The sequence below is a fragment of the Ahaetulla prasina genome, chromosome 6, assembly GCF_028640845.1.
Source record: "Ahaetulla prasina isolate Xishuangbanna chromosome 6, ASM2864084v1, whole genome shotgun sequence".
Lineage (NCBI taxonomy): Eukaryota > Metazoa > Chordata > Lepidosauria > Squamata > Colubridae > Ahaetulla > Ahaetulla prasina.
This window is the reverse complement of record NC_080544.1, coordinates 82,999,714-83,025,077: the sequence shown is the minus strand read 5'-3', so window position 1 is coordinate 83,025,077 and position 25,364 is coordinate 82,999,714. Positions and strand designations below refer to the sequence as shown.

The following is a 25,364-nucleotide window of genomic DNA, read 5'->3' as shown; positions in this document are numbered from 1 at the left end:
TCTCTACTGCATTGCCTCTCCGCATATGGGCAGAAAATCCTGATTAGATTTCAGCTCCCTCTCATCTCTAGAAGCTGGCTGAAAGAGCTCCCTGACAAAAGCCAAGCAGACTCAGAACCGAAATCCTTCAGCAAGAAGCTTTCTGAGTCAGACCCCACAGACAAGAAGGATTCCTTTCAGCAGGCAGCAGCAATATGCAACCTTCCCTGCTGGTTTCCCCATTGACGTTCTGGGGAAGCTGGCAGAGAAAATTGCAAATGGCAATCACATGATCATAGGGCACTTGGCAACCAGCTGTAAGTGTGAACAGGTTGCTAAATGCCTAAACTGTGATCATGTGATCGTGAGTTGAGGGCACGTCCTCTCTTTATCTGGAGAGGTTCCAATTAAGCAGTCTGCTCACTGTTCATTGGTCTTTGCTGCAGTCATTGGCTCCACTTCATCAGAGCTGTCTTAAGTTTGCTATAATCTCCCAGAAGTCATATTTCATGTATTTGTATAAATCTCTGTTTAATATTTGTTAGGTTGGTGATGTTGCCACAACTCATGAAAAATAATTTTATAATTCATGTGTTTTTCTCTTTCATCATTCAGCTTCACTGGATAATTCAGGCTATTTCTTGGACTGCCGTAACTTTCACACTCCACTTGATGGCATTTTAGAAGAATTAAAGATCTTGGGGAATGATAGCTTATTATCCCAGACATGGCTAATTAGACATCCCTCAGAAGAATCCAGAATTGTTCCCAGGGTGGTTGAAATAAAGAACTATCACTATTTTTTGCAGACAATGAATCTCATTTTACTTTTATGCCAGTTTAATCTTTTTAGAGTGAAGTGTTTGCATTTTAAATTTAGAAATATGTAATTCTAAAAAAAACATGCAAATGCATTTTATTTCACTTGATCCATAACTACAACTTTTATACTACAGGTTGGAAGCATGTTGAAGACACCAAAATTGCCAATATGGCTGTGCAACATAAATGAAACATACAGCATTCTCTTCAGCTTAAACAGGTTGTTATTGTCTGATTGGAAAATGGAACATCTCTTTGATTTATATTTTTATAAAGGCAAGCCCTCCCAAAAGAAAACTGTTCGTCTAACAATAGGTAGGCATTTATATTTCTTGGAGAAAGATTAAAGGAAGATGCTTATTTTTTTTCTCACAAGTAATGCTTAAATCCATTTTCCTGTCTTTTCTGATCATTGTAAATCATATTTTAAAAGTGATATTGATCTAAATGCCCCTTCTAATTTTTAACTGTAAAGTGATGAACCCCAGATTAAAAAGTATTCCTAAAAATTCTTAGAAAATCACCCAAACTGTAAACAAATTAAAATTAACAATCTAGCACCTTAAAAGATCCAGCTCTGACTGAGAATGTACTTGAAAGTTTCTGGGGAAAATTCCAAAATCATTGCCAATAAAGGTAAGGGAAATACTCCAGTTGTTTCAAGCCTTATAAGCCATTAAAAGACTTACCTAAAGACCATATATATCATAAAACTGTTCTCTATTGTATACAATAAGTGACGTGCTGAAGTGCTGTAATAAAAATGTAGAGGTTTGAATATCATAGTATGGAGTACTAATACTATGCTAGAATGAGAACATACTTGGCAAGAAGGGGCTTTTTAAATGGAATGGGACAATTCATTGTGACCAACTTGCCATGGCCAATTCACCATGGGACAATTCGCCATGGCCAATTCACTGCAGGACAATTCAACAATTGGGTTTAATTGTTTAAAACAACTAAAAACAAATATTTTATTTTTTGTCATTCACATTTCATTTTGTCCCTCCTTTGGAATCCTTTTTTAAATGATTCTATTCCACAATTTATTCAATATTAGTGTAACTCTTGTTCCACGGTGAATTGTCCCATGACAAGTTGGCAGTGGCGAGTTGGCCAGTTCACCATGGCAAGTTGACTGTGGGAAATAGTCCTACATTCCTTTTTAAATATTTGAGAGGTCTCCATTGAGTGGATAAATAGATGGATAAATAGATGAATGACTGGAGAGAGAGAGAGAGAGAGAGAGAGAGAGAGAGAGAGAGAGAGAGAGAGAGACCACTGAAAACAATGGCCTAGTAAATGGAAATGTGTGAAGAAATTCCAACAAGCTAATGATGTAGAATGATAAATGTACAATCGCATTTTCATATTTCAAAATATTCTGTGATTCCTAGACTTCAAAGAGATCATTGAGGCTATTGAGTCCAACTCTCTGACCAGTGCAATAATCCAAATTAAAGCATCCTTTTCCTACCTAGCCTTTATTTGAATATCTCCCAGGAAGGGAACCCAGTATATCTTTGGATAATTGGTTTCACTGCTGGGAATGTTTTTTTTCTAACATTTAACCAATATCCACCTTCCTATGTCTTCTATTTCACGTACTCTGGAAGTATACAGGACTGGTCTTGGCCACTTGGTCTTCTGTATCAAAAACTGTAGGCAATGGTCCTAATCTGAAATGTAGCTGTGTGAACATAGGGCACAATCATTTTCCTTTGTATCATTTCTTTCACAAAGGTTACATTTTGTGAGCTTTATTCTGAGAAACATTTCAAAAAGTGACTGAGACTGATCTGCACTTCTAATTTCAAGATATGGCTATACGCTGAATTAATGCTAAAATGAACTCAAGATATGTTTTGCCAGAAACAGAATAAATGCATGTTTGCTGTTCTCTTCGTAGATACACATTCTCATCACTGGGAAGAAAACCATTGTGTGGATGACAGGGATCCCAACAAAAGAGTGCCATCTCTGGAAATGGCCATTCGAACTAAATGGGAAGGAGCCGCCATCAGCTGGAATGGGGCAACTCCTTTCTTCTGATCCAAGTGACTGGAACAGATGGTCTTCTTTAAAGGTGCTGCCCACATGAACCCTGAAATGAAAGTGAGAAGGAAGACTGCGTATTGCTAATTTTAAAAGTTGCTACTGTGAAGTACAGGAAAAAAAATTCGCATCCTGCGTAATTCACTCAAGTGCTAATCAATACATGATACAATGGATTGTAGCAAGATGAGTATTTGTCTGAACAGTTCTTATTTAGCGACCACAATTAGGATCTGTAACTGGTCGCAAAGTTAGTTCTTCATTACCATTGAAACTGCAAACGATCGCTGTTCAAGGAAGTCACTAAACGAAGACTACCTGTAATGGAAATATAATTGATATCAGGTAACTGAAAATGAGCATTAAGCAGTCCTGCTCTTGAATACAGGGAATGGTGAAAATCATGGAAATAGTATTATCCCTCATTAACATAATTTTCTGTAAGGTCAGGCACAAAAAAACCATTTCTATTTTGAAACTTTCCTTATGGGATAGAAAACATCATCAATAAAAAAGTAACCAATATATGAACCTCAGTTTTGTTGAACAAGTCCAGCCAGACCTATCAGTAATCAACATGGCCAATGGGCCCATGCTCGAACTTCATCTTATCGATATCTCACTGATTCTCCAGTTATGTGTTCAGAAGTTAAGCAGAACTGATTTTCTTCAGATTAATGCTATTTCAGCATCAACCAATAAGGTGATAGGCATGCATATTATATCATGGGAACAATATTAGCCCAGATTTCTTCTAGCCATCATGTCAAGATTGCTCTTGGATAGTGAAGACCTAAATAGAGATAATATCAATTAGAATTTGGACAAATGGCAGAATTAAGTCAAATATCCAAGATATTGTCCAACTGCCTTCTGATTTTAAAAAGTGATATTTATCATTTTAACAAATTATTATTTAACATGCTATTCTTTAAGCAAAAGAATGAAGTTGCCCAATATAATATTCTTGAGGCCTTTGAGTCTAATAGGCTTTGACTATTCTTTTATTCTCCAATTGCCTTTTCTCAAAATTAGAACTTTATTGGACAATTTAGAAAACAGCTGTGTTCCATCTATAATTGTGATGGCGAACCTATGGCACGCGTGCCACAGATGGCATGCGGAGCTATATCTGTAGGCATGCAAGCGTTGCCCTAGCTCAGCTCCAGGGAGCATGCCTGTGCCAGCCATCTGATTTTCGGGCCTTCCGGGCCCACTGGAAGTCAGGAAATGGCCTGTTTCCGGCCTCCAGAGGGCCTCGGGGGGGGATGCCATTTTCGCCCTCTCCAGGTTCCAAGAAACCCTCTGTAGCCTGGGGAGGGTGAAAAACAGGCCTACCAGTCCTGCTGTGCCACCTTGTGCCAAAAGTGGGGGGCACGGGAGGGTCGCCCACGGGGGTGTAGGGTGCATTGAATTATGGGTGTGGGCACGCACGTACGCGCAACCCCCTTGCACTCCCCTCGCTTTTGGTACGCAACAGCAAAAATGTTAGCCATCTCTGATCTATAACTTCTGTGTTTTTCACCACTGTTTCTATCTTGCCTTTTCTGTCCCTCTAAAATCATTAAGGAGAGAAAACAAAATATTTGTAGTGTTTGTTATTGGTAGCACTAGGAAGCCAGGGTCTAGAAGTCTTTATTTTATTCTTAGACAATTCTTCGATTTGTGCTGAGATTTCAATGGGGCCTTGACTTTGTTTTAGTCTTTTTTTCTCAAAGTGACTTTGATCATTATATTATGTGCTTATCTTTGTTAAGCATTCATGCTTCCAATAGTAGATGGGTGGCCACATGAATTTGTTAATTAAATAAAAAGATCAATGACGAGGTCTTGGCTTCCTTACATTGAGCTTCTACAGGCTAATAGCAATAGCACTTAGACTTATATACTGCTTCACAGTGCTTTACAGTCCTCTCTAAGCGGTTTACAGAGTCAGCATCTTGCCCCCAACAACTGGGTCCTTATTTTACTGACCTCGGAAAGATGGAAAGCTGAGTCAACCTTGAGCCAGTCAGAATCGAACTGCAAAACTGTTGGCAGCCAGCAGTCAGCAGAAGTAGCCTGCAGTACTGCATTCTAAGCACTGTGCCATCATGGCTAATTTTGAACCAGAATCTACATGGCACATGCATGTTGTCTCAATTCCGATCTTGATGTTCTGAATGAAAGAGTCTGCAGGAGAACTTTAAGAGCCTAAGACATTTGTATGTATGAAAGATTCAAATTTTGTTAAGTGGAATGTACAGAGACCCACCCACCCCCCTTTTTTTCCTTTTTTTTCCTTTTTCTTTTTTTTTTAGAACTTACTCAGTTTGTGAAAGTCTGGGACATTGAAATCTCTGCAAATTACTATGATATAAACACTTTTGGCTTATATCAAAGGTCTCTTTAGAAGTGGTAAAGTTAAAGCTAAGTATGGAATAAATAGGATTAATACTACAAATATTTAAAAATAAAGAGAAGGAGCAGGAAGATAAATGTTAAGAGTAAAGACAAAGTTGATGCTGAAAGTTGCAAAATTATATATATCTGTTGTTAGTATTGTAGTTTAACATTTGAGGTAAGTGTATGTGTTTTTGTTTTTTCTTGTTTTCTTTTGTTACTGTATGTTTGGTTTTAAAAATGTAAAATACTCAATAAAAATTATTTTTAAAAAATACTACAGGTAATGGGAATCTGGAATCATACCTTTTTAACAAGGAAATATTAAAGTTGAGAGACACAATGGATAAGTTGCTGGACAAAAGGATAAATATATTAAGTTTTTTATCTGCAAAAATAGTGACAATAACAACATCTATAGCAAATCAATAGCAAAAACAGCAAACTAAGAGTCAACATACATATTAAAATAAAAAGGTTTTGAAAGAATTTGGCAGAAATTTACCAGAATGCACTTGTGTGTTTCTGTCAGTTTGTATTTTCATAGAGGAATTCTGCATCAGATAATTTAAAGAAGTAAAATAACTGTGTGTTAAACTGAAATATTTTTCCATGAGCAATTTCAGTGTTTCAGTATAAATTGCTGTTTTCTCCTATTTGAAATCAGTATGGAATAATAAAAAGAATATAAAAATGAATTATTGGTAATCTACAATGGTAAGATTATATTGGGTAAATTAGTATTACTGGAAGCATTAAAACCTAACATAAAAAGCTTTGAAAATAAATATAACTCTATAACCATAAAATGTTCAGCGCCTTGAACATATAATTTATTCTTAAGATTAAGAAAGAACAAGAGTATGCAAAACTCAGAAACAATGAATCTACAAACCCCTTTGATATACAGCCTGCATGTCCCTGCTATTTGCTTGTCTTCTTCCTTTCTCACTCATTTCAAACAACAAAATCTGTGGTTGGACAGAAAACGGGGATATTGCACTGAGAATATTCTCACAGTCTTCTGAAATAATCCAGAAGATGGCGCTCAGAACTACAAACAAAACCTTTCATGTCAATGGCATTCATTGCAGTATCACTGTTTAATCTCCGCCATCCACAAAAACAGAAGAAGCACAGTGTTGTTTGTGAAACTTTCACCAACAATGGCAAGGTAAAAATGAGCTAAAAACGCTCTGTACAAACCAACATGTTACAACATGTATACACCTTGGAAAATTCTAATTCACCTTAAAGTATGAACTTTGTGCACCAACTAACCATGAGCCACCCAAAAGCATTTGTGAAAAAATCTATTCTAATAAAAGAACTTTGAAAGATACGTGCTTCAGAGTTTTTACTTGGCGAGGGGTTTTTCTGGAACGCTGACACTTGTACCATGTTGTATCACAGGTTAGTACTGTAGTAGTAACATTCCTGCTAATAAGATTCTGATAAAAAGTTGGATAATAGCCACCCCTAAAATACCTTTTCTCACCCTGGTGCCCTCAAAATGGGTTAGATTTTAAATCTCAGAATCCTTCATCTACAGAGAATGTAGATTATGGTTTGTTTGAAAAGACAACCAACACATCTGGAAGAGACCAATTTGGGGAAAGCTAAGAATTATTTTAGCACATCTACAATTCTATCAATATATGAATGAACATTCAAAATTGATGGATTTTTGACCCTTCTGTTTTCTCCATCTCATTGTTTCCCATCCTTCCAATATGTATTTTTATATTTTAAACCAATAGTAGGTTTTTATGTAGTTCACAGGCCTTATAGGCAATATCTTTCTTAGGGCAGTGGAAACATTAAAATTTTACATCTCTATTTTTCCATCCAAAATTGCAAAATAACACAGGGGTTTTTTCCTCTTAAATTATCTTTGCATAATGAAAATTTTTGGAAACTGAGTTTCCAAAAGTCTTTATTATGCAAACTTAGTTTGAGCAAGAGAAGAAAAAATCCCTGTATCACTTTGCATTTTGGACAGAAAAATAAAGATCCTCCAGACATGGAAATGGCATAGTTATCAAATACAGAGTTGTATTCAATTGAATTGTATTCTTTCAACATTTTTTGGGAATAAAAGTGAAATGCTGCTAAATTCCACATCTTAATTCCTCCTTCAAATAATAACCTGTTTCTAACTGCTGGGAAAAACAAGAGAAATCAGCTCAGCAATCTTGCTATTTAACAAGGATGGAAAATACCTTTTATCTGACAATTGTTCTTTACACAGCTGACTAATTCAGTGTATAATTGTTCCCCTAAAAATAATTCAGATGCCTCGGCATCTTGTCCTCATCCATGCTTGGGATATAAAAGTATGCTGTTACTATTGAACTGCACGAAACTTACTGTATGTAGGACTGACAACATTTTGGATTTTTTGAATGTTGGCTTATTATTTGGTCCCAAATGTTACCAGACTTGATGTGTTATGTGATGTCTGTAGACATATAAATAATATAACTGAACAAATAAGCCCAAGTCTAATTCTTGTTTCATGTTATTACTTAAAGAAGTATCCAGCATGCGATGGACCCTTTCATTTCAGAAACTGCTTGTTTCACTTTTAGTTACAATAACTGCACCCAAATGTATTTTTTTAAAATTGGCAGTCAATCTCTCTTTACTGTGTAGAAATTTCAGCTCACTCCCACCTGGCAACTGCTTCAATGTAGCACTGTTTGAGAAAGGAAGTCCTTGTTTTGGGTCTTTTTATAACCTTTCTACAGTTTTGGGTTTAGATCTGGCCAATCTAAAACATTTAATGTACTCTTCTCCATTCTTTTGCAAGCTTGTTTGTGTGTCGGAGATCTTCTTGCATGACCCATTTGCATGACTCGCATTTCAGCCTTCCAATACCTGATGAGCAGGTTTTACAATATTCTGCTGTAGAACTCTCAGATACAAAGCAAAATTCATATTGCAAGTTTTATCCACTTTTATTGTACAGAACTATCCTGGGAAAAATCCAGAGAACCACTAAATAGCAAAAGAAATAGCACTTAGATTTATATACCACTTCATGGTGCTTTACAGCACTCTCTTAAGGCAGGGCTGTCAAACTCGCACCATCACAGCAGTGTCACGCGATGTATCAGGACGTTTTCCCCCTTTGCTAAACCGGGTGTGGCCTTGGGCAGTCAGTGATGCATCCGGCCCATGGGCTGGGAGTTTGACAGCCCTGCTCTAAGGGGTTTACAAAGTCAGCCTATTGCCTGCAAATATCTGGTTCCTCATTTTACCGACCTTAGAAGGATGGAAATTGAGTCAACCTTGAACTGGTGAGAATTGAAGCCCTGGCAGTGAGCTGAATTAGCCTATAATACTAAGTCTTTGCCATCATTCTGTGCTCATTTGGATTTTTGCAGCCCAGATCATATAGTCATAACCAAGGAAAGCTAAAAAAAATGAGTTCATGAAAGGAAATGTTTTAAGTTCTGTATTGCCTTAGGAATCCATTGCCCTTTAGGCAGGGAAGAGAACTGACATAATTTTTTTCTACCATCACTTGAAGAATTCCTGTATTGTAAGATTTATTGAGCAGGCTATAATAATCCATGCCTCCATATGAGTGGAGGGGAAGCTGCCTATGAGTCAAGTTTCTTGTACCTGCAACTTTGTGAGCCTTTGGTTTTCCTGCTTAGGAATTCTGAGAGTTAAGTCTAAAACATCTGAAGAGCATGAAACTCAGCAAGCTGAGTCTACTTTGTTGGCAGCATTTTTCTAGTGCCTCAGTCAAAGGGATCTTCCTTATCTACTGTGTAATCCTTTCAACTGACCTGTAATTTTCTAAGTGTAAAACATGTGCCCTACTGAGCTATTCTCAAGTTTGCTCAATACAGAACAAGACTGTTGCTATGGTGATTTGGAATGGGGTCAAAATATCAGGTAGCAAAATGTATATATCCACCCCATCTTTCAAAGTATGTATTAAAGTATTACTCATTATAAAGTGCATTTATATAAGTGGAACGTTGCATTTATGATGCAGTTGTAAGGAATGTGTTCCAGTAAACATAACTTATTTTCTCGGGCAAACTTTTCACATATACTTTAAAGAGTTGCAATTGGCCGTTTTTTTGTTTTTTTTTTGTCTCTAGATGTATCCCTAGATACTATTCTAAAATGGACTTGCAATTGTCCAACATTATTTTTTGCCTACGTGTAAACTCCCAGGTGGTATTCTAAAATGCATTCTTTATTTCCAAGGTCCAGAGGAGAAAGAAAAAATAAACAGAAGCAGATGCACATTTTGGCAAATTATTGTTTTTCCATCAGGGGATGCTATATCTGGGAATATAATGAATTACAAAAACCTTCTTCTTTTCTGTTTGTTATCTTAAGGTTCCATAAGAATGACAAGCTGTTATATTTATTTTAAAATATGTTTGTTCTGCAAAGCGCTCAGAACATCTGAAGTTGATCTCTTCTCTTATAATGGCTAACTGAAGATTTGCATTGGTATTTTGCTAACACTGGTGCAGGCAGTTGCTGGATAGGGCAAAACGTTCTGGAAATGAGCTATCATCATACTCGATGTTCCAAGTATCATTATTTTAAAGAATGTGTGTTTGTGTGAGTGAATGTGTAACATGCATTTGCGGACAGATACTTGTGTATATGCTAGATTAATAATTACATTCTGACCTGGTTTGCATGACACTGTAAGCCATGGTTTGTTTAACCAGGATGAATTGCATAAGACATTAATCAGTTGTGGTTTGCACAATATGCTAGGCATAACCTATTATTTATGAATCAGAGTGGCTTGATTCAGGCAACATGCTAACCAAATTTACACAAATTGCACTAACATGATTTGAAAACCAGAACTTGGTATTTAGTACAGTGATATGTATGATACTAAATTTGTCAGAAATAAGTGAGCTATGTGGCACCCCTAAAGACTAATGGTTTTATTGTATGCATGAATCTGCAAACTAATGCCACAAAGCTATCTCAGATTAAATTGCATTTGCCTTTTTTTAAAAAGTAATCATTTTGTGGGAGAATCCACAACGTATTTTCAAAGGGATCCATTGAAGCGTAACAACAGGGGCAATGAGTTAGAGAATCACTTGAGATCATTAAGTGACAGTCTGGTGGAAGGATCACTACTTCCAATGAATGCTTCTTTGCTATCTTTACATTTAAAATTGAACTGTTAAGGAAGAAATGTAAGTTAATAGCATCACATCTGTTTTAATCATTTCCTTATTCTGTCAAGATTATGCTATGAGTCTTTACTTAACATAGCCAGGAAAGCATCACCCACCTACAGAAGGATCATCTGGAGCTTTTCAGAAATATGATATGATAAATACACACAGGAACAAAACACCGCACTAAGGATGAGAATCCTTTTGGTGTGGGAGAAGAGCTGTTACAGTTCTGACAGCAATTTCCAGCTTGCAATAATGTATTGTGCATTAGCCGGAAACCTCTGATTCTGATGTAATATTTGAAGTTGGGGGATGATAACATATTTTAAATCATCCAAAAAGAAAAAAAAGAAATGCCATCGCTGAGCATAACAAAATACTCCATAGATTGTTTCTTGTAATAATCTTCTGGCAGAGAGAATGAAACACACAACTTCAAAAGTAAAAACCTGTCATAAGAGTCTGTGATGAAAATAGTTTCTCTGTTTTATGTGACCCTACAGGGTTACAGCAACATATGAGGAAGTTGTGGTAATGGCCAATTGACGGGCTACAACTTAAATTGACAGTGCCAAAAAGAAGAAGAAAAACGCAGCAGCTCTCAACAGAATATCACATGTCATTGGCAGATACATGCAGGGCACATGTCCCTAAAGTGTAGTACAAATCCATTGCAGTAAACAGATGCTATGGAATCTGCTTCCAATGCAATAAGTTGCCCTGTGGCTCCCGAGGACATGGACAGGTTGCTGGGTAGGTTGAATGCCACCACGTGTTTACTGGACCCGTGCCCCTCCTGGCTGGTGCTGGCCACTCGGGAGGTGACACGAGGCTGGCTCCAGGCGATTACGATCGCTTCTTTGGTGGAGGGTGTCTTCCCGGCCGCCTTGAAAGAGGCGGTGGTGAGGCCCCTCCTTAAGAAGCCTTCCCTGGACCCGGCTGTTTTAGGTAATTATCGTCCGGTCTCCAACCTTCGCTTTGCGGCGAAGGTTGTAGAGAGTATGGTGGCATATCAGCTTCCCTTGCACCTGGTTGAAACTGTCTATCTAGACCCGTTCCAGTCCGGTTTCCGACCCGGTTACAGCACGGAGACGGCTTTGGTCACGTTGGTAGATGATCTCTGGAGGGCCAGGGATAGGGGTTGTTCCTCTGCCCTGGTCCTATTAGACCTCTCAGCGGCTTTCGATACCATCGACCATGGTATCCTGCTGCGCCGGTTGGGGGGATTGGGAGTGGGAGGCACCGTTTACGGTGGTTCTCCTCCTATCTCTCCGACCGGTCGCAGTCGGTGTTGACAGGGGGCAGAGGTCGCCCCGAGGCGCCTCACTTGTGGGGTGCCGCAGGGTCGATTCTCTCGCCCTTCTGTTTAACATCTACATGAAACCGCTGGGTGAGATCATCAGTGGTTTCGTGTGAAGTATCAGCTGTATGCGGATGATACTCAGCTGTACTTTTCTACACGAACCACCCCAACGGTTATCAAGTGCTGTCCCGGTGTCTGGAGGCCGTCTGGTCTGGATGGGGAGAAACAGGCTCAAGCTCAATCCCGCCAAGACAGAGTGGCTGTGGATGCGGCATCCCGGTACAGTCAGCTAAATCCGCGGCTGAACATCGGTGGCGAGTCATTGGCCCGATGGAGAGGGTCCGCAACTTAGGCGTCCTCCTGGATGAGCGGCTGTCTCTAGAAGAGCATTTGACGGCCGTCTCCAGGAGAGCGTTCTACCAGGTTCGCCTGGTACGCCAGTTGCGCCTTTCTGGACCGGGATGCCCTATCCACGGTTACTCACGCACTCGTGACGTCTCGCCTGGATTACTGCAATGCTCTCTACATGAGGCTCCCCTTGAGGGGCATCCGGAGGCTACAGTTAGTCCAGAATGCAGCTGCGCGGGTGATAGATGGAGCCCCTCGTGGCTCCCATATGACACCTATCCTGCGCAGACTGCACTGGCTTCCTGTGGCCTTCCGGGTGCGCTTCAAGGTTTTGGTGACCACCTTTAAAGCGCTCCATGGCATTGGGCCGGGTTATTTACGGGACCGCCTACTGCGACCGAATACCTCCCACCGTCCCGTGCGCTCTCACAGAGAGGGTCTCCTCAGGGTGCCGTCAGCGAGGCAATGTCGTCTGGCGACGCCCAGGGGAAGGGCCTTCTCTGTGGGGGCTCCCACCCTCTGGAACGATCTACCCCCCGGACTTTGTCAGCTTTCGGACCTCCGGACCTTCCGCTGCGGGCTTAAAACATACTTATTTAATTGTGCAGGACTGAGCTAGATTTTAAATTTTGGGTTTTAAATTGGGTTTTATTTCTATTTTTAATTGGACGGGCTTTAGAATAAGTTTTTAAATGTTTTATATTGTATTTATATTCTATTTATCTGTTTTTAGTGCCTGTAAACCGCCCTGAGTCCCTTGGGAGATAGGGCGGTATATAAATATGATTAAATAAATAATAAATGATTAAATAAATTTTCAACTATGATAATCTTGATTTCTCAACCACAGTTACATCTGTCATCATTACTAAATGGTTCTTAAATGGTTCCTCTCAGAGTATGGCGGAAATAACTTCATTTTTCAAACTGTTTTGACTGTTTTTGAGAATTACCGTATTTTTCAGAGTATAAGATGCATCTTTCTCCCCCCCCCCAAAAAAAGGAGGTCAAAATTTAGGTGCATCTTATACACTGAATGTAGCCCCACCCACCCACTGACCCCTCCCCACCCTTTGGCCTTTGCCTCCCAGCAATTTACCTCCTTGCAGCAAGCAGCAAGAAGAAACAGCCCATTTCAGTTTCAGCACAGCCTAAGTTGATTGTCACAAGTCGATTGTCCCTTGGATCTGCCTCCTGACTCTCAGCTGTTTTGCGGGGAGGGGGCTCTGCTGCTTGCTATAAAGGTAAAGGTTCCCCACGCACATACATGCTAGTCATTGCCGACTCTAGGGGGCGGTGCTCATCTCATCAGTGCTGAAGAGCCAGCGCTGTCCGAAGACGTCTCCATGGTCATGTGGCCAGCATGACTCAGTGCCAAAGGCGCACGGAACGCTGTTACCTTCCCACCAAAGGTGGTCCCTATTTTTTCTACTTGCATTTTTACGTGCTTTTGAAACTACTAGGTTGGCAGAAGCTGGGACAAGGAACGGGAGCTCACCCCGTTACACGGCAGCACTAGGGATTCGAACCACCGAGCTGCCGACCTTTCAATCAACAAGCTCAATGTCCTAGCCCCTGAGCCACCGCGTCCCTTGCTTGCTACAAGGAGGTAAATTTCTGGGAGCAGATTTTTTTTTCTTGTGCTAATCAAGCAGGCTGTTTGCTGTTTGCTGCAACGAGGCAAAATTGCTGGGAGGCAGAGGCAGATTTCTTTTTCTTGTTTTCCTCACCAAAAAAGGTAGGTGCGTCTTATAGTCCAGAGGGTCTTATACTCCGAAAAATACGGTATTACTTTCTTTGTGACTTTCTACTGATTGCAATGTTTTAAATCCTCTTTGGCACATGATCCATTGGAATGTTATTCTTCATATATAAGGAAGAATTCTACAGAGGAATTATTGAGTCTGTCATTTGCACCTCTATAACTGTCTGGTTCGGTTCTGCAACCCAACAAGAAAAACACAGACTTCAGAGGATAATTAGAACTGCAGAAAAAATAATTGCTACCAACTTGCCTTCCATTGAGGACCTGTATACTGCACGAATCAAGAAGAGGGCCGTGAAAATATTTGCAGATCCCTCGCATCCTGGACATAAACTGTTTCAACTCCTACCCTCAAAACGACGCTATAGAGCACTGCACACCAGAACAACTAGACACAAGAACAGTTTTTTCCCGAAGGCCATCACTCTGCTAAACAAATAATTCCCTCAACACTGTCAGACTATTTACTGAATCTGCACTACTATTAATCGTTTCATAGTTCCCATCACCAATCTCTTTCCACTTATGACTGTATGACTATAACTTGTTGCTGGCAATCCTTATGATTTATATTGATATATTGATCATCAATTGTGTTGTAAATGTTGTACCTTGATGAACGTATCTTTTCTTTTATGTACACTGAGAGCATATGCACCAAGACAAATTCCTTGTGTGTCCAATCACACTTGGCCAATAAAATTCTATTCTATTCTATTCTATTCTAATATTTCTGACCTCCAAAATCCATTGAAATGACTCCCAATGTAATGCTACTTAGATATGTTCAAACATCTACATGCATACCCATAAAATATGCAGGAGTAGCTATTTCCAGTTTGTCAAGCCTTTTCAGTCGTTCAGATCAATGAATATATATAAGACAAAATTACAAATGTCTCCTGGAAGTAAGACAGTTCAAGAGGAGTTGATGATCATACAATTGTGCTGCCTCATTTGCAGAATTATAAAATGGGCTTTGAAGAGATTAGACAATTCTGTATCATAAGCTTAAACTGTTCCTGCTTAATGCACCCAGATGAACTGTAGACTGACTGGAGAAAAATGTTTCTGATGTTTAAGCCCTGGGACTGGAAAGGTGTTTACTTCAGACTGTGATTTAGCAAGGACCTCATTGGACAATTCCCCTTTTGCTCAACTATGCTCTGGAACATCATCACATTGCATTGCCTATGGACACACATTCATATCTGTAAGTCGACAATGTCCTACTCCCCAAATGATGGAAATAACAATTCCTGGTATTTGGTGGATATTTATACAGTGTTCCATCACTCCAAGGAAATTCTACCTCATCCAGAGCATCACGCGATCTTGCATTCATCTAGTACTAAATAAGTAGCAGTCATAAAAAATTAATTGAATTACTACTGTGATGAAAGAAATGGGTTAGAAAACTGCAATATAGCATAGTAAAACAAAAGGGAACAAGAGGTCTGGCTACTAAAGGGCAAAAAGTTCCATAGAAACTTTTATCAAAACCAAACTGCAGTCTTATTATATGAATGAAGAAAGAGTACGTGCTTTGGAATCAAAGCCAGGACTGCATCCTCTTAGGAGCTTAAGTTTTTAACAAGAGATTGGACAACCATTTGTCTGAAATGGCATAGGTTTCCTGCTTGAATAGGGAGTTGGTCTAGAACAGGGGTCTCCAACCTTGGTCCCTTTAAGACTTGTGGACTTCAACTCCCAGAGTTCCTCAGCCAGCTTTGAATTGAATTGAAATCCACAAGTCTTAAAGGGACCAAGGTTGGAGACCCCTGGACTAGAAGACCTCCAAGGTCCCTTCCAACTCTGTTAAGCAAACTTAACTTAATAACTGTTCTGTTAAAGATGGGCATCACTGTTCTTGACATAGAACTGGTATTCATGGGAAGGTGTTACAGTAGCTTCTCACAAAAGCTTAATTGAGAACATCATGCATTCCAGCCTTCCACAAATGGTAGATGGCTTGTACTCACACTGAAGATAACGTAAACCAATGATTTGCTCATGGTCTTTCATTTGCAACCCATGAATGTCCTGCAACTTTATCAATCTTATTTTATTTATTTATTTATTATTTATTTATTATTTAAATTTTTATACCACCCTTCTCCGAGGACTCAGGGCTGTGTACAGCATAAATAAAACATAAATAACGAAAGATTTTAAAATACAATATTCAATTAAAAATCTAATTCAATACGCTGCATGTTAAAATTGTTGAATAAAAAGTATTAAATAAATTAAAACCCCTTAAAAACCCCTCTAAAAACCCTCAATATTAAAATTAATTATTAGGCCAGCCCCGCTTGATGAAAGAAAAAGGTTTTGAGCTCGCGCTTAAAGGTCCGAAGATCAGGGAGAAGACGAAGTCCCACAGGTAGATCATTCCATAGGGCCAAAGCCCCCACAGAGAACGCTCTTCCTCTGGGGGCCGCCAGCCGACATTGGTTGGCCAACGGCACCCTAAGGAGGCCCTTCCTATGAGAGCGCAGAGAACCGTTTTTAGGAGGAAAATAACATTACCCACTTTCTTCTTTAGAATCCTCCCAAGAATCTTCTCGGATCTAGATACATCCTGGAAGTTTTGAGACCTTTCCCTTTCCACACATCCTATAATAACAATAAATAACAATGTCATTTTGGATGAAGAAAGAGCAGCTCATGTTCTGCAAACCATATGCCCCCCTCACATATACCAATCTCAGTTTATGGCCTACAGAGTGTTGAAATCTAGCAATTTAATAGACAATTTTTAGAATGGATTGTTCAGTGAAAAATATCAGTAAACAAACAAACAAACTGGAAAGTCTCTGTGAGAGAAATTACACTCACTTTCAGTCCTAAAGCCCTCCACAAACAAAGCCAATCGAAAAAAAGATTTGATTCTACCCATAGAGACATGAAATATCCATATTAATATGTGCCAATATACATGCAAACCCCTAATGGGCAATCCATGGCTTTGGTAGCCAAGATTAGGATAATGTGCAAATGCAGGAATATAGCTTCATCTGAAGAAACCAGAGAAGAGATTTGCTTTGTTTCCCCGCATTCTAAAGCCCCTTTCTCTTAATTTGTTTTGAGCAGTTGAAGCCAGAGCTCTGCCTTCATATATCATGCTACCCTTGAATAATCAAAGCACAGGTGGTCTGCTAGTTTGGGTTTAATGTGATGTGCTAATTGCTTATTGTGTTATCCTTTTAATTTATGATTACTTTATTTATAATGTGCATTTATATTATGGATGTTATTGCTGTACTGTCAGCCAATATTTTACAAGGAATATATTATGATGGGGAATACAAGGGACAGTCCCAGTCCTTAGTTTCATTGGGTTGGTTGGTTGATTGCTTGATTGGTTCTTGGATGTTTAGTTTCTATGTGTGATAATTTTGTTTTATCATCGGCAACAAAAAATAAATCTGCACCATGAATGGATGCAGAAAATAAAGGAAGAATTTATACTTCAATCTCTTATACATGTCTAATCAGAATTAAACCCCATTTAAATTTAATCATACTTTGGAGCAAGTAAATTCAGTAGCTGCATCTAGCCCACACTTCTTATCTATGCCAAATGAGTACAACATTTAGAAAAAAGGGGTGGAATCTCAATACAGAAAGAATCAGAGCATTTTCACACTCTGGTTCCTTATCTAGCATTCCAGTTCCATTGCTCAACCATAATTCTCCACACCTCCTAGCTAGAAGCAGAAAACCATTGCAAATTGGGAAATAGTCCTTTCAACTAAGCAATTCACCTTCAACACATTGCAAACAGAGTATTTGCAAGAGAACACTTCACTGCATCCATCCAAGAAGCGAAGAGACAATTTTGCATCCTACTTCACCCTAATTTAGTAGATACAACATTAAAAATGGAGAACATTCCTGGCCACCACTTTTTAGATAATGAATCAGCATTATATAAGCAAAAAATGAAACCCAAGAAAACCTACCTAGCATCTCAGATGTGTGCTGCCATATTTCTGATGTTCAGCATAATGTGATCTTGTTCCTGCATGAAAGTTCAGCCAGAAGCAGTTTACTGATCTGCTCATCTATTATATTGCCATTCGTGCTAAATTCACAGGCAGTGTACCAGTGTGAAGTAGTCCCTTAAGACTACTTCAATTAAATTTGATGAAGTCAAAGACCATCTAAATTTAACAACAGCAAAACTGGCTCATGGCTAGAATCACAGATGAATCACATGCTCACAAGAAGTCAAGAAATTTTGTTCAGTCAAACAGTGCACTGCAGACTAAAAAAAAACACCAACTGAACTCATTCACAAAAGGGTAATGAATATATATTTTGTATGCAAAAAACAAAGTGATCCCAGAAACCCAGCTTCTGTTTGTAACATTTCTTGGTGACTAACTGACTGATACATGCATTGATTATGCTGATGGGGTGATAAGAACATTTATTCAGAAGGAAGCTGCTCCATACTGTTTCTGATTACTGAAAATCAATCTTGAAATATTTGATTTTACATTACACATTATTATCAATAGAGGGAATATGATACTTTAATATACTTTTTAAAAATAACTCTCTTTTCCAAACATACTGAAGTTTCTGGGAATAGTTGTTCAAGCACAACTTTTGAAAGGTTATTTTATATGCCTTACATTTTCTTCCAGAATATACATTAATTTGTGGTATTCATTTTTGGCTGGAAGCATGTTGCTTCTACAGCTATTTTTTATTTTACATCTTCTTTATGAAGATGTATGTTTTTTCAAAAAGTCTTTTGAACCAGTGACCATTGAGCTGTCCATTTATTTGTTTGTTTGTTTGCCTGTTTCCAAACTCTTTTCTAATACAAGTTTAGTGAAATTGTCTTAAGGTATAACATCTTTGTTCAAGACACGTTCTACTTTTCTGTGCAAGCTCAAAGGCACAATGGTGGAGAAGGACAATCTTCCCTAATGTTATCACAACAATCCCAGGAGGAGGGAGATTGGGCTGAGATCGATTGGCCCCTAATTGCTCAGTGAATTCCATGGCTGAGTGGGAACACTGACTTAACATGGGAACCCTGCCTTATTGAACAGCTGCTTGGGTTAATGTTGTTTATGCTACCCTCCCACAAACTGCATATCTCCAGCTATGTGAATTGTGCTTTCCAACAGGGCCACTGGTGACAATGCTGAAAGAAATATAGGTCTTTAAGCACATACTGAGTAAAAATACTAAATTCTTAGCTACGCTCTATCCAGGGTGCATTGCTAGTCCATATTTCCAGACAGTTCTTGGTTTCAAAACACAGCTGTTTAAATCTGTGCTACAGATAAACTCTGGAATCATTTTCATCAGCAATATGTGTTTTATTGAACAGTTAAAGCATTCATAAGTGCAGGAAGTTGACAAAGCTAGTGGACCTGTCCACCATTAGTATTGGTAGAAAACACAACTCATTTACTATTGCCACTTATCTCAATTGCACACTTTCCCATAATTTTATTTGGGAGGTGGGATTTTTTGTGATCAGGTAAGGGTTTTTTTACATCTGTTGGTACACCTTTCAACTTTGGTGTGCTGGAAAGATTAGCAGCCAGTTTGCAAATATGGTTTTTTTTCTTCTTTTTAGTAAAACGATGGGTTTTAATAAACCCATTTTTGGGGAGATACAGTGAATTGAAGACAATTTCACTAAATCAGAGCTGACAAACATGGCAAAGACCAAGCAACAGGTGAGACTGAATGAGAGATTGCCTACTTGTTACTCTGGACATCTGGTTCTCGCAAGGAGACAGCAAGTCAGCAATATTATGCAGGTTTAAGAGTCATCTTACAACTACAGCAGTCTTTCAAAGGACACTAAGTTCAGAAAACTCACTTTCTAATCACTTTTGGAAATTGCCTATTAACCATCTTAATGCTATTAGAGTTCAAAAAATATTCACTGTTTATCTTTAGGACAAAAATTAATTTTAAGACTGAAAAATATTTGAAATAAACAGGAAAAGGCTGTTTAGCTTTTTGAGCAAAAGTTATAAATGGATCAAGGGTCCAGAAAAACTGGCTGACTTTTATTATAAGATATTGGTTCTTTTTTTCCTATTCTTTTCCCTTTCTCTGAGCTTAGTTTTATTAGATTTTACTATTGTAATTAATTGTATTATATTCAAAAATAAACCCATTTTATTATTTGTGCTTCCCTTCTCAAGATAACAGGAAACCATGTCGATTTCTTGGACAGTCTGATCAAAACAGACCTGGAATCCAGAAATGACTTTTTGGGGATGACATGTGGTTTCAAGACGGCATACCTCTAATGGAAAACAGGTGTTGGTATGTGTGCCAGAGCAATACAAGCAGACTAGTCTGAATATATCTAACCTCACTCTTGATTCTGGGGAAGCAAATTAAAGATTGTCCTGTTACATCAGCATGGCAAGAAAGCTTGCATCAGGTGCTTATGGATGATACGTCAGGCATAAATCTTCCAGTCCAGAAGCGAGAGACGTCGCACACTTTCCTGGAAAGGTATTTCTGTCCTTTTTCAACAGAAACGGCCGAGTTAATTCGCTTGGCCTCTGGGGGATGAGTAACGCAAGGAGAGGGATTTATTTTGAAAGTCGGGGCGCTGGGAAAGCAGTGAGTTAAACACCCAGCAGATGGCGGTCAGGGAACCTCATTCCGTCTTTGCTATGCTTGAAACAATAGAGGGAAAAACAGATCTCCCGTGCGCGCGTGCCCATCGATTCCTCTCCCGCCGTCCTCTCCCCTTTTTTTTTCTCGGCCGCTGTTTGGATCGCGGGGAAAAACCGCGGGAAGGGAAAAGGGGGGGGGTGGAAATCCGAACGAAACAGGGTAGCGATTGCCGTCCCCGCCTGCCATTAGCAGAAGGCTAGGGCATGCTCAGTAGGAGCCAACCTCGACTTGGGAGCAGCAGCCTGTGACTACACCACCCCCTGTCTTTTTCTTGCGTCAGATTAATGTTCCGGGGAGGGAGGGGTGGGTGGGGGGAGAGCCGAGAAGGAACCACGCTCGGTTTGTCCGGGGGAGGAGCGGAAAGGGCTGTTGGGGGCGAAGGACTTGGCTCGGAGCGCCGCGGAGCTGGCCAGCGCGGAACGTCGGAGGCTTCTCTTTTGGAACGTTGATACACTTTGGAACGTTCGCGGTTTCCTGCGGCGCCAAGGCGGAGGCCCCGAAGCCGCTTCTCTAAGGAACGGCGGCTCCAGGAAGACGCGGGGGTTGTTGTTTTGAATCCCGCTGGCGGGCCCCTGTGGGGTTTGGGTGAGCAATCTGCTCGGTGTCCGCAGTTCGATGGTTTGTTCCGACCGAAATGAGCCGCCCGTCCTCCGCCGGACCCAGCGCTAACAAACCTTGCGGCAAGCAGCAGCAGCAGCAGCAGCACACGCCATCGCCGGCTGCTGCTCCCGCCGCCAACACCGCCGCCGCGGCCGCCACCATCTCCGCTGCCGGAGCCGGCTCTTCCGCGGTCCCTGCCGCGGCCGCTGTGATCTCGAGCCCTGGAGCGGGTGAAAGCAGCGGGGGGCCGGTATCGCCTCAGCATCACGAGCTGACCTCGCTCTTCGAGTGCCCGGTGTGCTTCGACTATGTGCTGCCCCCGATCCTGCAGTGCCAAGCCGGGCACTTGGTTTGCAACCAATGCCGGCAGAAGCTGAGCTGCTGCCCCACATGCCGGGGATCCTTGACCCCCAGCATCAGGAACTTAGCGATGGAGAAAGTGGCCTCGGCAGTCCTCTTCCCTTGCAAGGTAAGGCTGGTGGTGGGAGAAGTCGGCGGGCAATGCCACCGAGAAGGCAGGTGGGCGGGGAGAGGAACGGGATGGAGCGACGGGGAGCGACGCTGTTAGTCTGAGCACCTGCCCTTGAGGTTGCGGCAGGGAATCCCGACTGTTTCTCCAATAGTGGCTTTATTTTTTAAAAAATATCACCTTTCCCCCTTGGGAAGACTTCAGGTGATCGCCTTGAAATTGTAGTTCTTATTTGAAAAGTCTTGGATTTTCCGTTCTCTCGCTCCCGTACACGCTCGTGAAAGTGAGGTATAACGTATTGAGATATATATATATATATGAATATATATATTCATTCTTTCCCTGGCATTCATTCAGACCACCATTCCAATAGCTCTTTCGCTTAAGAACTGCATTCTCTTTACTCTTCCTATTGGACTGGGCATCAGCATTTCATGAAACAAAATGATCTGCTCAAGATTTCTGTTCGCAAACCATCTGCCCAGAATGGTTGCTGCTGCATTTTCTAGGAAAGAGACTGAAATTGAGATAGGAAGGCACCGGATATAAATCTCACCTGGACCACGGATGTAACCAAATCAATATCCCTGTCTCAGCTCTTAATGCTTGTTCTGTAGGCTTTTTAAAGTAGTATCTTAGGTCAGCAAGTCCTCCCGCAGGTCCTCTTCAGTTGTACTGGTGCTGCCTTTGGCCATGTTTGTGAATAATTCCTGGAGTTGCAGACCTATTTTCATTTTAAGGATACAGAATGCTGCCTTAAAGGATTGTTGTACAAAGATTGAATTAAATGCATGTAAATACAATAGTATTGAAGGCTTGTATGGTCTTATAGGTATGCTGCATAATTACTAACCTTGTTTCATAGATCTTTAAAGCAAACTTGTCTCCTTAGTTGAGTTATGCTGGGGGGAGGGAAGGGGGCGTGGCTGAAGGAGAAACTTACAGGTTTAGTACCATAGTCTTGTTTAATGTTTGGCTTTTTTCTCATCATTCCCCCCTCCAATGTTCCCCATAGTTCTTACAAATCTATAGTAAATCACTCTGAAATAGAAATAGAAATGTGAGGTTTCTCATGATAAAACTTCTTAGCTTAAATGAGAGACCTTGTGGATCAGTACTAAGAAGGAAAATGAAAAAAAAATATGAACATGGCTAGTCCAATAAAGAGAAAGCTCTGTGAATTGGAAAACTGGCTGATTTGGATAAAGTATGAAATCAGTCTTGGATGAGCTGCATTGCCATGAAAAGATCAGACTAAACGCTTGTAGGCTCACTACAAAGAATTGCTGTGGCTAGAAAATATTTTTGCAAGCTTCAGCTTGAACAGCAGTTGTGGCTCTGTGTGAAACAATTGAGCATGGCTTGGATAATATCTTCATTAATTACAAACTAGACAACAGCAAAGTATTTTAAGAGGTGGTGCCCGTGTAACTTCAAAGTGCAACTTTTCTGATGCTGGCAACTTACAAAAAGTTGGGAAACAATTCAGTTTTCATACCAACTGATTCTACTTCAGAAGTGCTAATGTAAATAAAGCAATCCCAAATGACCACAGGCAGGGCTTTCTGTAAGGTATAATGTTTTCTTATATAATCTTGCCTATGCTTGCAAAATTGTGTAGAGCAGGGGTCTCCAACTTTGGCAACTTTAAGCCTGGCGGACTTCAACTCCCAGATTTCCCCAGCCAGCTTTGCTGGCTGGGGGATTCAGGGAGTTGAAGTCCAGCTTAAAGTTGTCAAGGTTGGAGACCCCTGGTGTAGAGGATACTTTATGAATGTCATCACTAAGATGTCTTAGATTAATATCAGAGATGGGTTTCAGCAGGTTCTGACCAGTTCTGGAGAACCGGTAGCGGAAATTTTTAGTAGTTCAAAGAACCAGTAGTAAATATTTGACTGGCCCCACCCCCATCTATTCTCTGCCTCCTGAGTCCCAGCTGAGGAAATGGGGATTTTGCAGTAACCTTCCCCTGGAGCGTGGTGGGAATGGAGATGTTACAGCATCCTTCCCCTGGAGTTGGGTGGGAATGGAGATTTTACAGTATCCTTCCCCTGCCACACCCACTAAGCCACGCCCACCAAGCCATGCCACGCCCACCAAGCCACACCCACAGAACCAGTAGTAAAAAAAATTGAAACCCATCACTGATTAACATGGCCAAGAAGCAGCGTTGTAGCCATTACTGAAAAGGCCCTGTGGTCAGTTGAAATGTTAAGGGAGCTGGAAAAATGTTTCTGTTTAAAACTTCCTCTCGTGAAATTCATGGTTGGCTTGCAAATTTAAAATTTGTTTTTCAAAACTTCATTTATGTTGGTAACTGTGGCTATTGTCCAACAGTACTCTTCTTTATATGTTGTGTGATGAAGTTGTAGCACTGAAAAAAACCTCTAAAGCACTTTAAATAATAACATGAAATAAATGCTCCAGATAGTGGAAGGTGGGGAGGAAATATTCTTAAATATCTGGGGAGCATCACTGTTCAACGGCTACAAAGTCATATGACTGGTAAAACAGGAATATATGGAGCTATTCTAAAGTGCAGGTTCTCACCACTTTGTATTAAAAGCTTCTATAACAACAGTTCAGTGAAATGGATCATAGGTAATGGACGTCCTGTAGTAATCTAACTAGACATGTTTACAGAACCCCCTTGGGATGATGCTATATCTCCATGCTGTAGCATTTAGTACCATAATGCAATATATCAATATATAAAGTGCTTCTTTTAAGCAATCACTATCTACCTGGTGACATACATATGTGAATATATCCATTGGCTGTGTTAGCTAAAAATGGGGGGAGTGATTGATATCTGAAAATTTCTTGGCTGAGGAAGGTTGCTTTAAGCTGTTTGTGGCCCAAAGGAGTCCTTTCTGGATCTCCCTTCCTTTTAGTTGACTATTTAATATTCCCTATCTCTTAGGAATCCATTTTCCAAATCTTTATCAGATATTATCAGTTTAGGTTTTTAAAATGTGTATCTTTTTATTTACTGATTGCTAGTAAATCAGTAAATAAGTCAGCCTTAACGGTGCCACAAACTCGTCTTGGGCTGCAGCTGCTGCAGCTTCTGCCTTGGCGGCTGCTGCCCTGGTCGTTACCCCTACTGCAAACCCCATTTCTGCTGCCGTGGTCTCGGCTCCTTCTCCCTCGCTATCTGCACAGATATGTACTAACTGCTCCTTATATTTCTTTGGGTGGGGGAACCCATTGTACTTCTTAAATGATAGGCACCCAACCATCAAAGTTCCTTATTAAATAAAAAGATTATAGCTAGTCAACATGGTGAGCATGGATTCCACAATATGACGCTAATCCCGTAGGATCCGTTCTGTGCTATTTATTGTTTCTTCTTTAAAATGTCTCCTTACTTTTCTGCTTTCATGATACTTTTACTGGGAGAAGTAGCTACTTTATTGCATCTAAGTGATCTAATATTTAAAAAGAAAAAGATGTGTCAGCTGACAAGGGGGAGAGCTTCTTCTTTTTTTTACCCTTTTTATCATACTAATCTCAAGAAGCCACTCTTAACTTGATATCCTGGTATCAGTTTCAAGAGTCTTTTGCTCCCAAGAGTTAGGTTTAAGCTGATCAATATGCACTCTAAACCTTCTAAAGTGTCATTGAGACAGATCTTAAGGTCAGCTGATAAAAGCAAGATTGGAAATGCTACTTAAGTTATCCAGAGGAAAGCCTCCGAGGAAGAAAAGAAAGCTGTGGTTGAAGAAGTAGTGTTGTCCTATTGATCCCCAGGTATGAATTAAAGGAGAAGAAGAGACA

At 40.2% G+C, this 25,364-nt stretch overlaps 2 protein-coding genes and 1 long non-coding RNA gene across 7 annotated transcripts in view; 2 read left to right on the top strand and 1 right to left on the bottom strand.

Moving 5' to 3' along the window:
* Positions 1–3,336, top strand: part of MINDY4B (MINDY family member 4B) — a 37,797-nt gene extending 34,461 nt beyond the window's left edge. The window contains exons 12-13 of the mRNA XM_058187101.1: positions 936–1,116; positions 2,714–3,336. Of these exons, the coding sequence (XP_058043084.1) occupies positions 936–1,116; positions 2,714–2,856 (324 nt within the window). The 3' untranslated portion in view covers positions 2,857–3,336. The remainder of the gene's footprint in view (positions 1–935; positions 1,117–2,713) is intronic.
* On the bottom strand, positions 495–20,397 carry LOC131200416 (uncharacterized). 3 transcript variants are annotated; one of them, XR_009155611.1, is made up of 5 exons: positions 20,201–20,397; positions 16,377–16,459; positions 3,392–3,652; positions 3,126–3,177; positions 495–2,908 (listed from the first exon to the last, which is right to left on the bottom strand). It is a non-coding gene; the product is annotated as an uncharacterized LOC131200416 (long non-coding RNA). The 3 variants fall into 3 exon arrangements; XR_009155612.1 differs by lacking the exons at positions 16,377–16,459; positions 20,201–20,397 and adding an exon at positions 4,834–5,057; XR_009155610.1 differs by lacking the exons at positions 16,377–16,459; positions 20,201–20,397 and having other exon boundaries at positions 3,392–5,057.
* Positions 20,398–20,856: 459 nt separating this feature from the next.
* Positions 20,857–25,364, top strand: part of SIAH2 (siah E3 ubiquitin protein ligase 2) — a 28,856-nt gene continuing 24,348 nt past the window's right edge. For 2 of the 3 annotated variants that reach the window (XM_058187110.1, XM_058187112.1), the window contains exon 1: positions 21,338–21,584. In XM_058187110.1, the coding sequence (XP_058043093.1) occupies positions 21,476–21,584 (109 nt within the window). In that variant the 5' untranslated portion in view covers positions 21,338–21,475. Of the gene's footprint in view, positions 21,585–25,364 lie in introns of all 3 variants that reach the window. The other variant, XM_058187109.1, reaches the window with a different exon arrangement.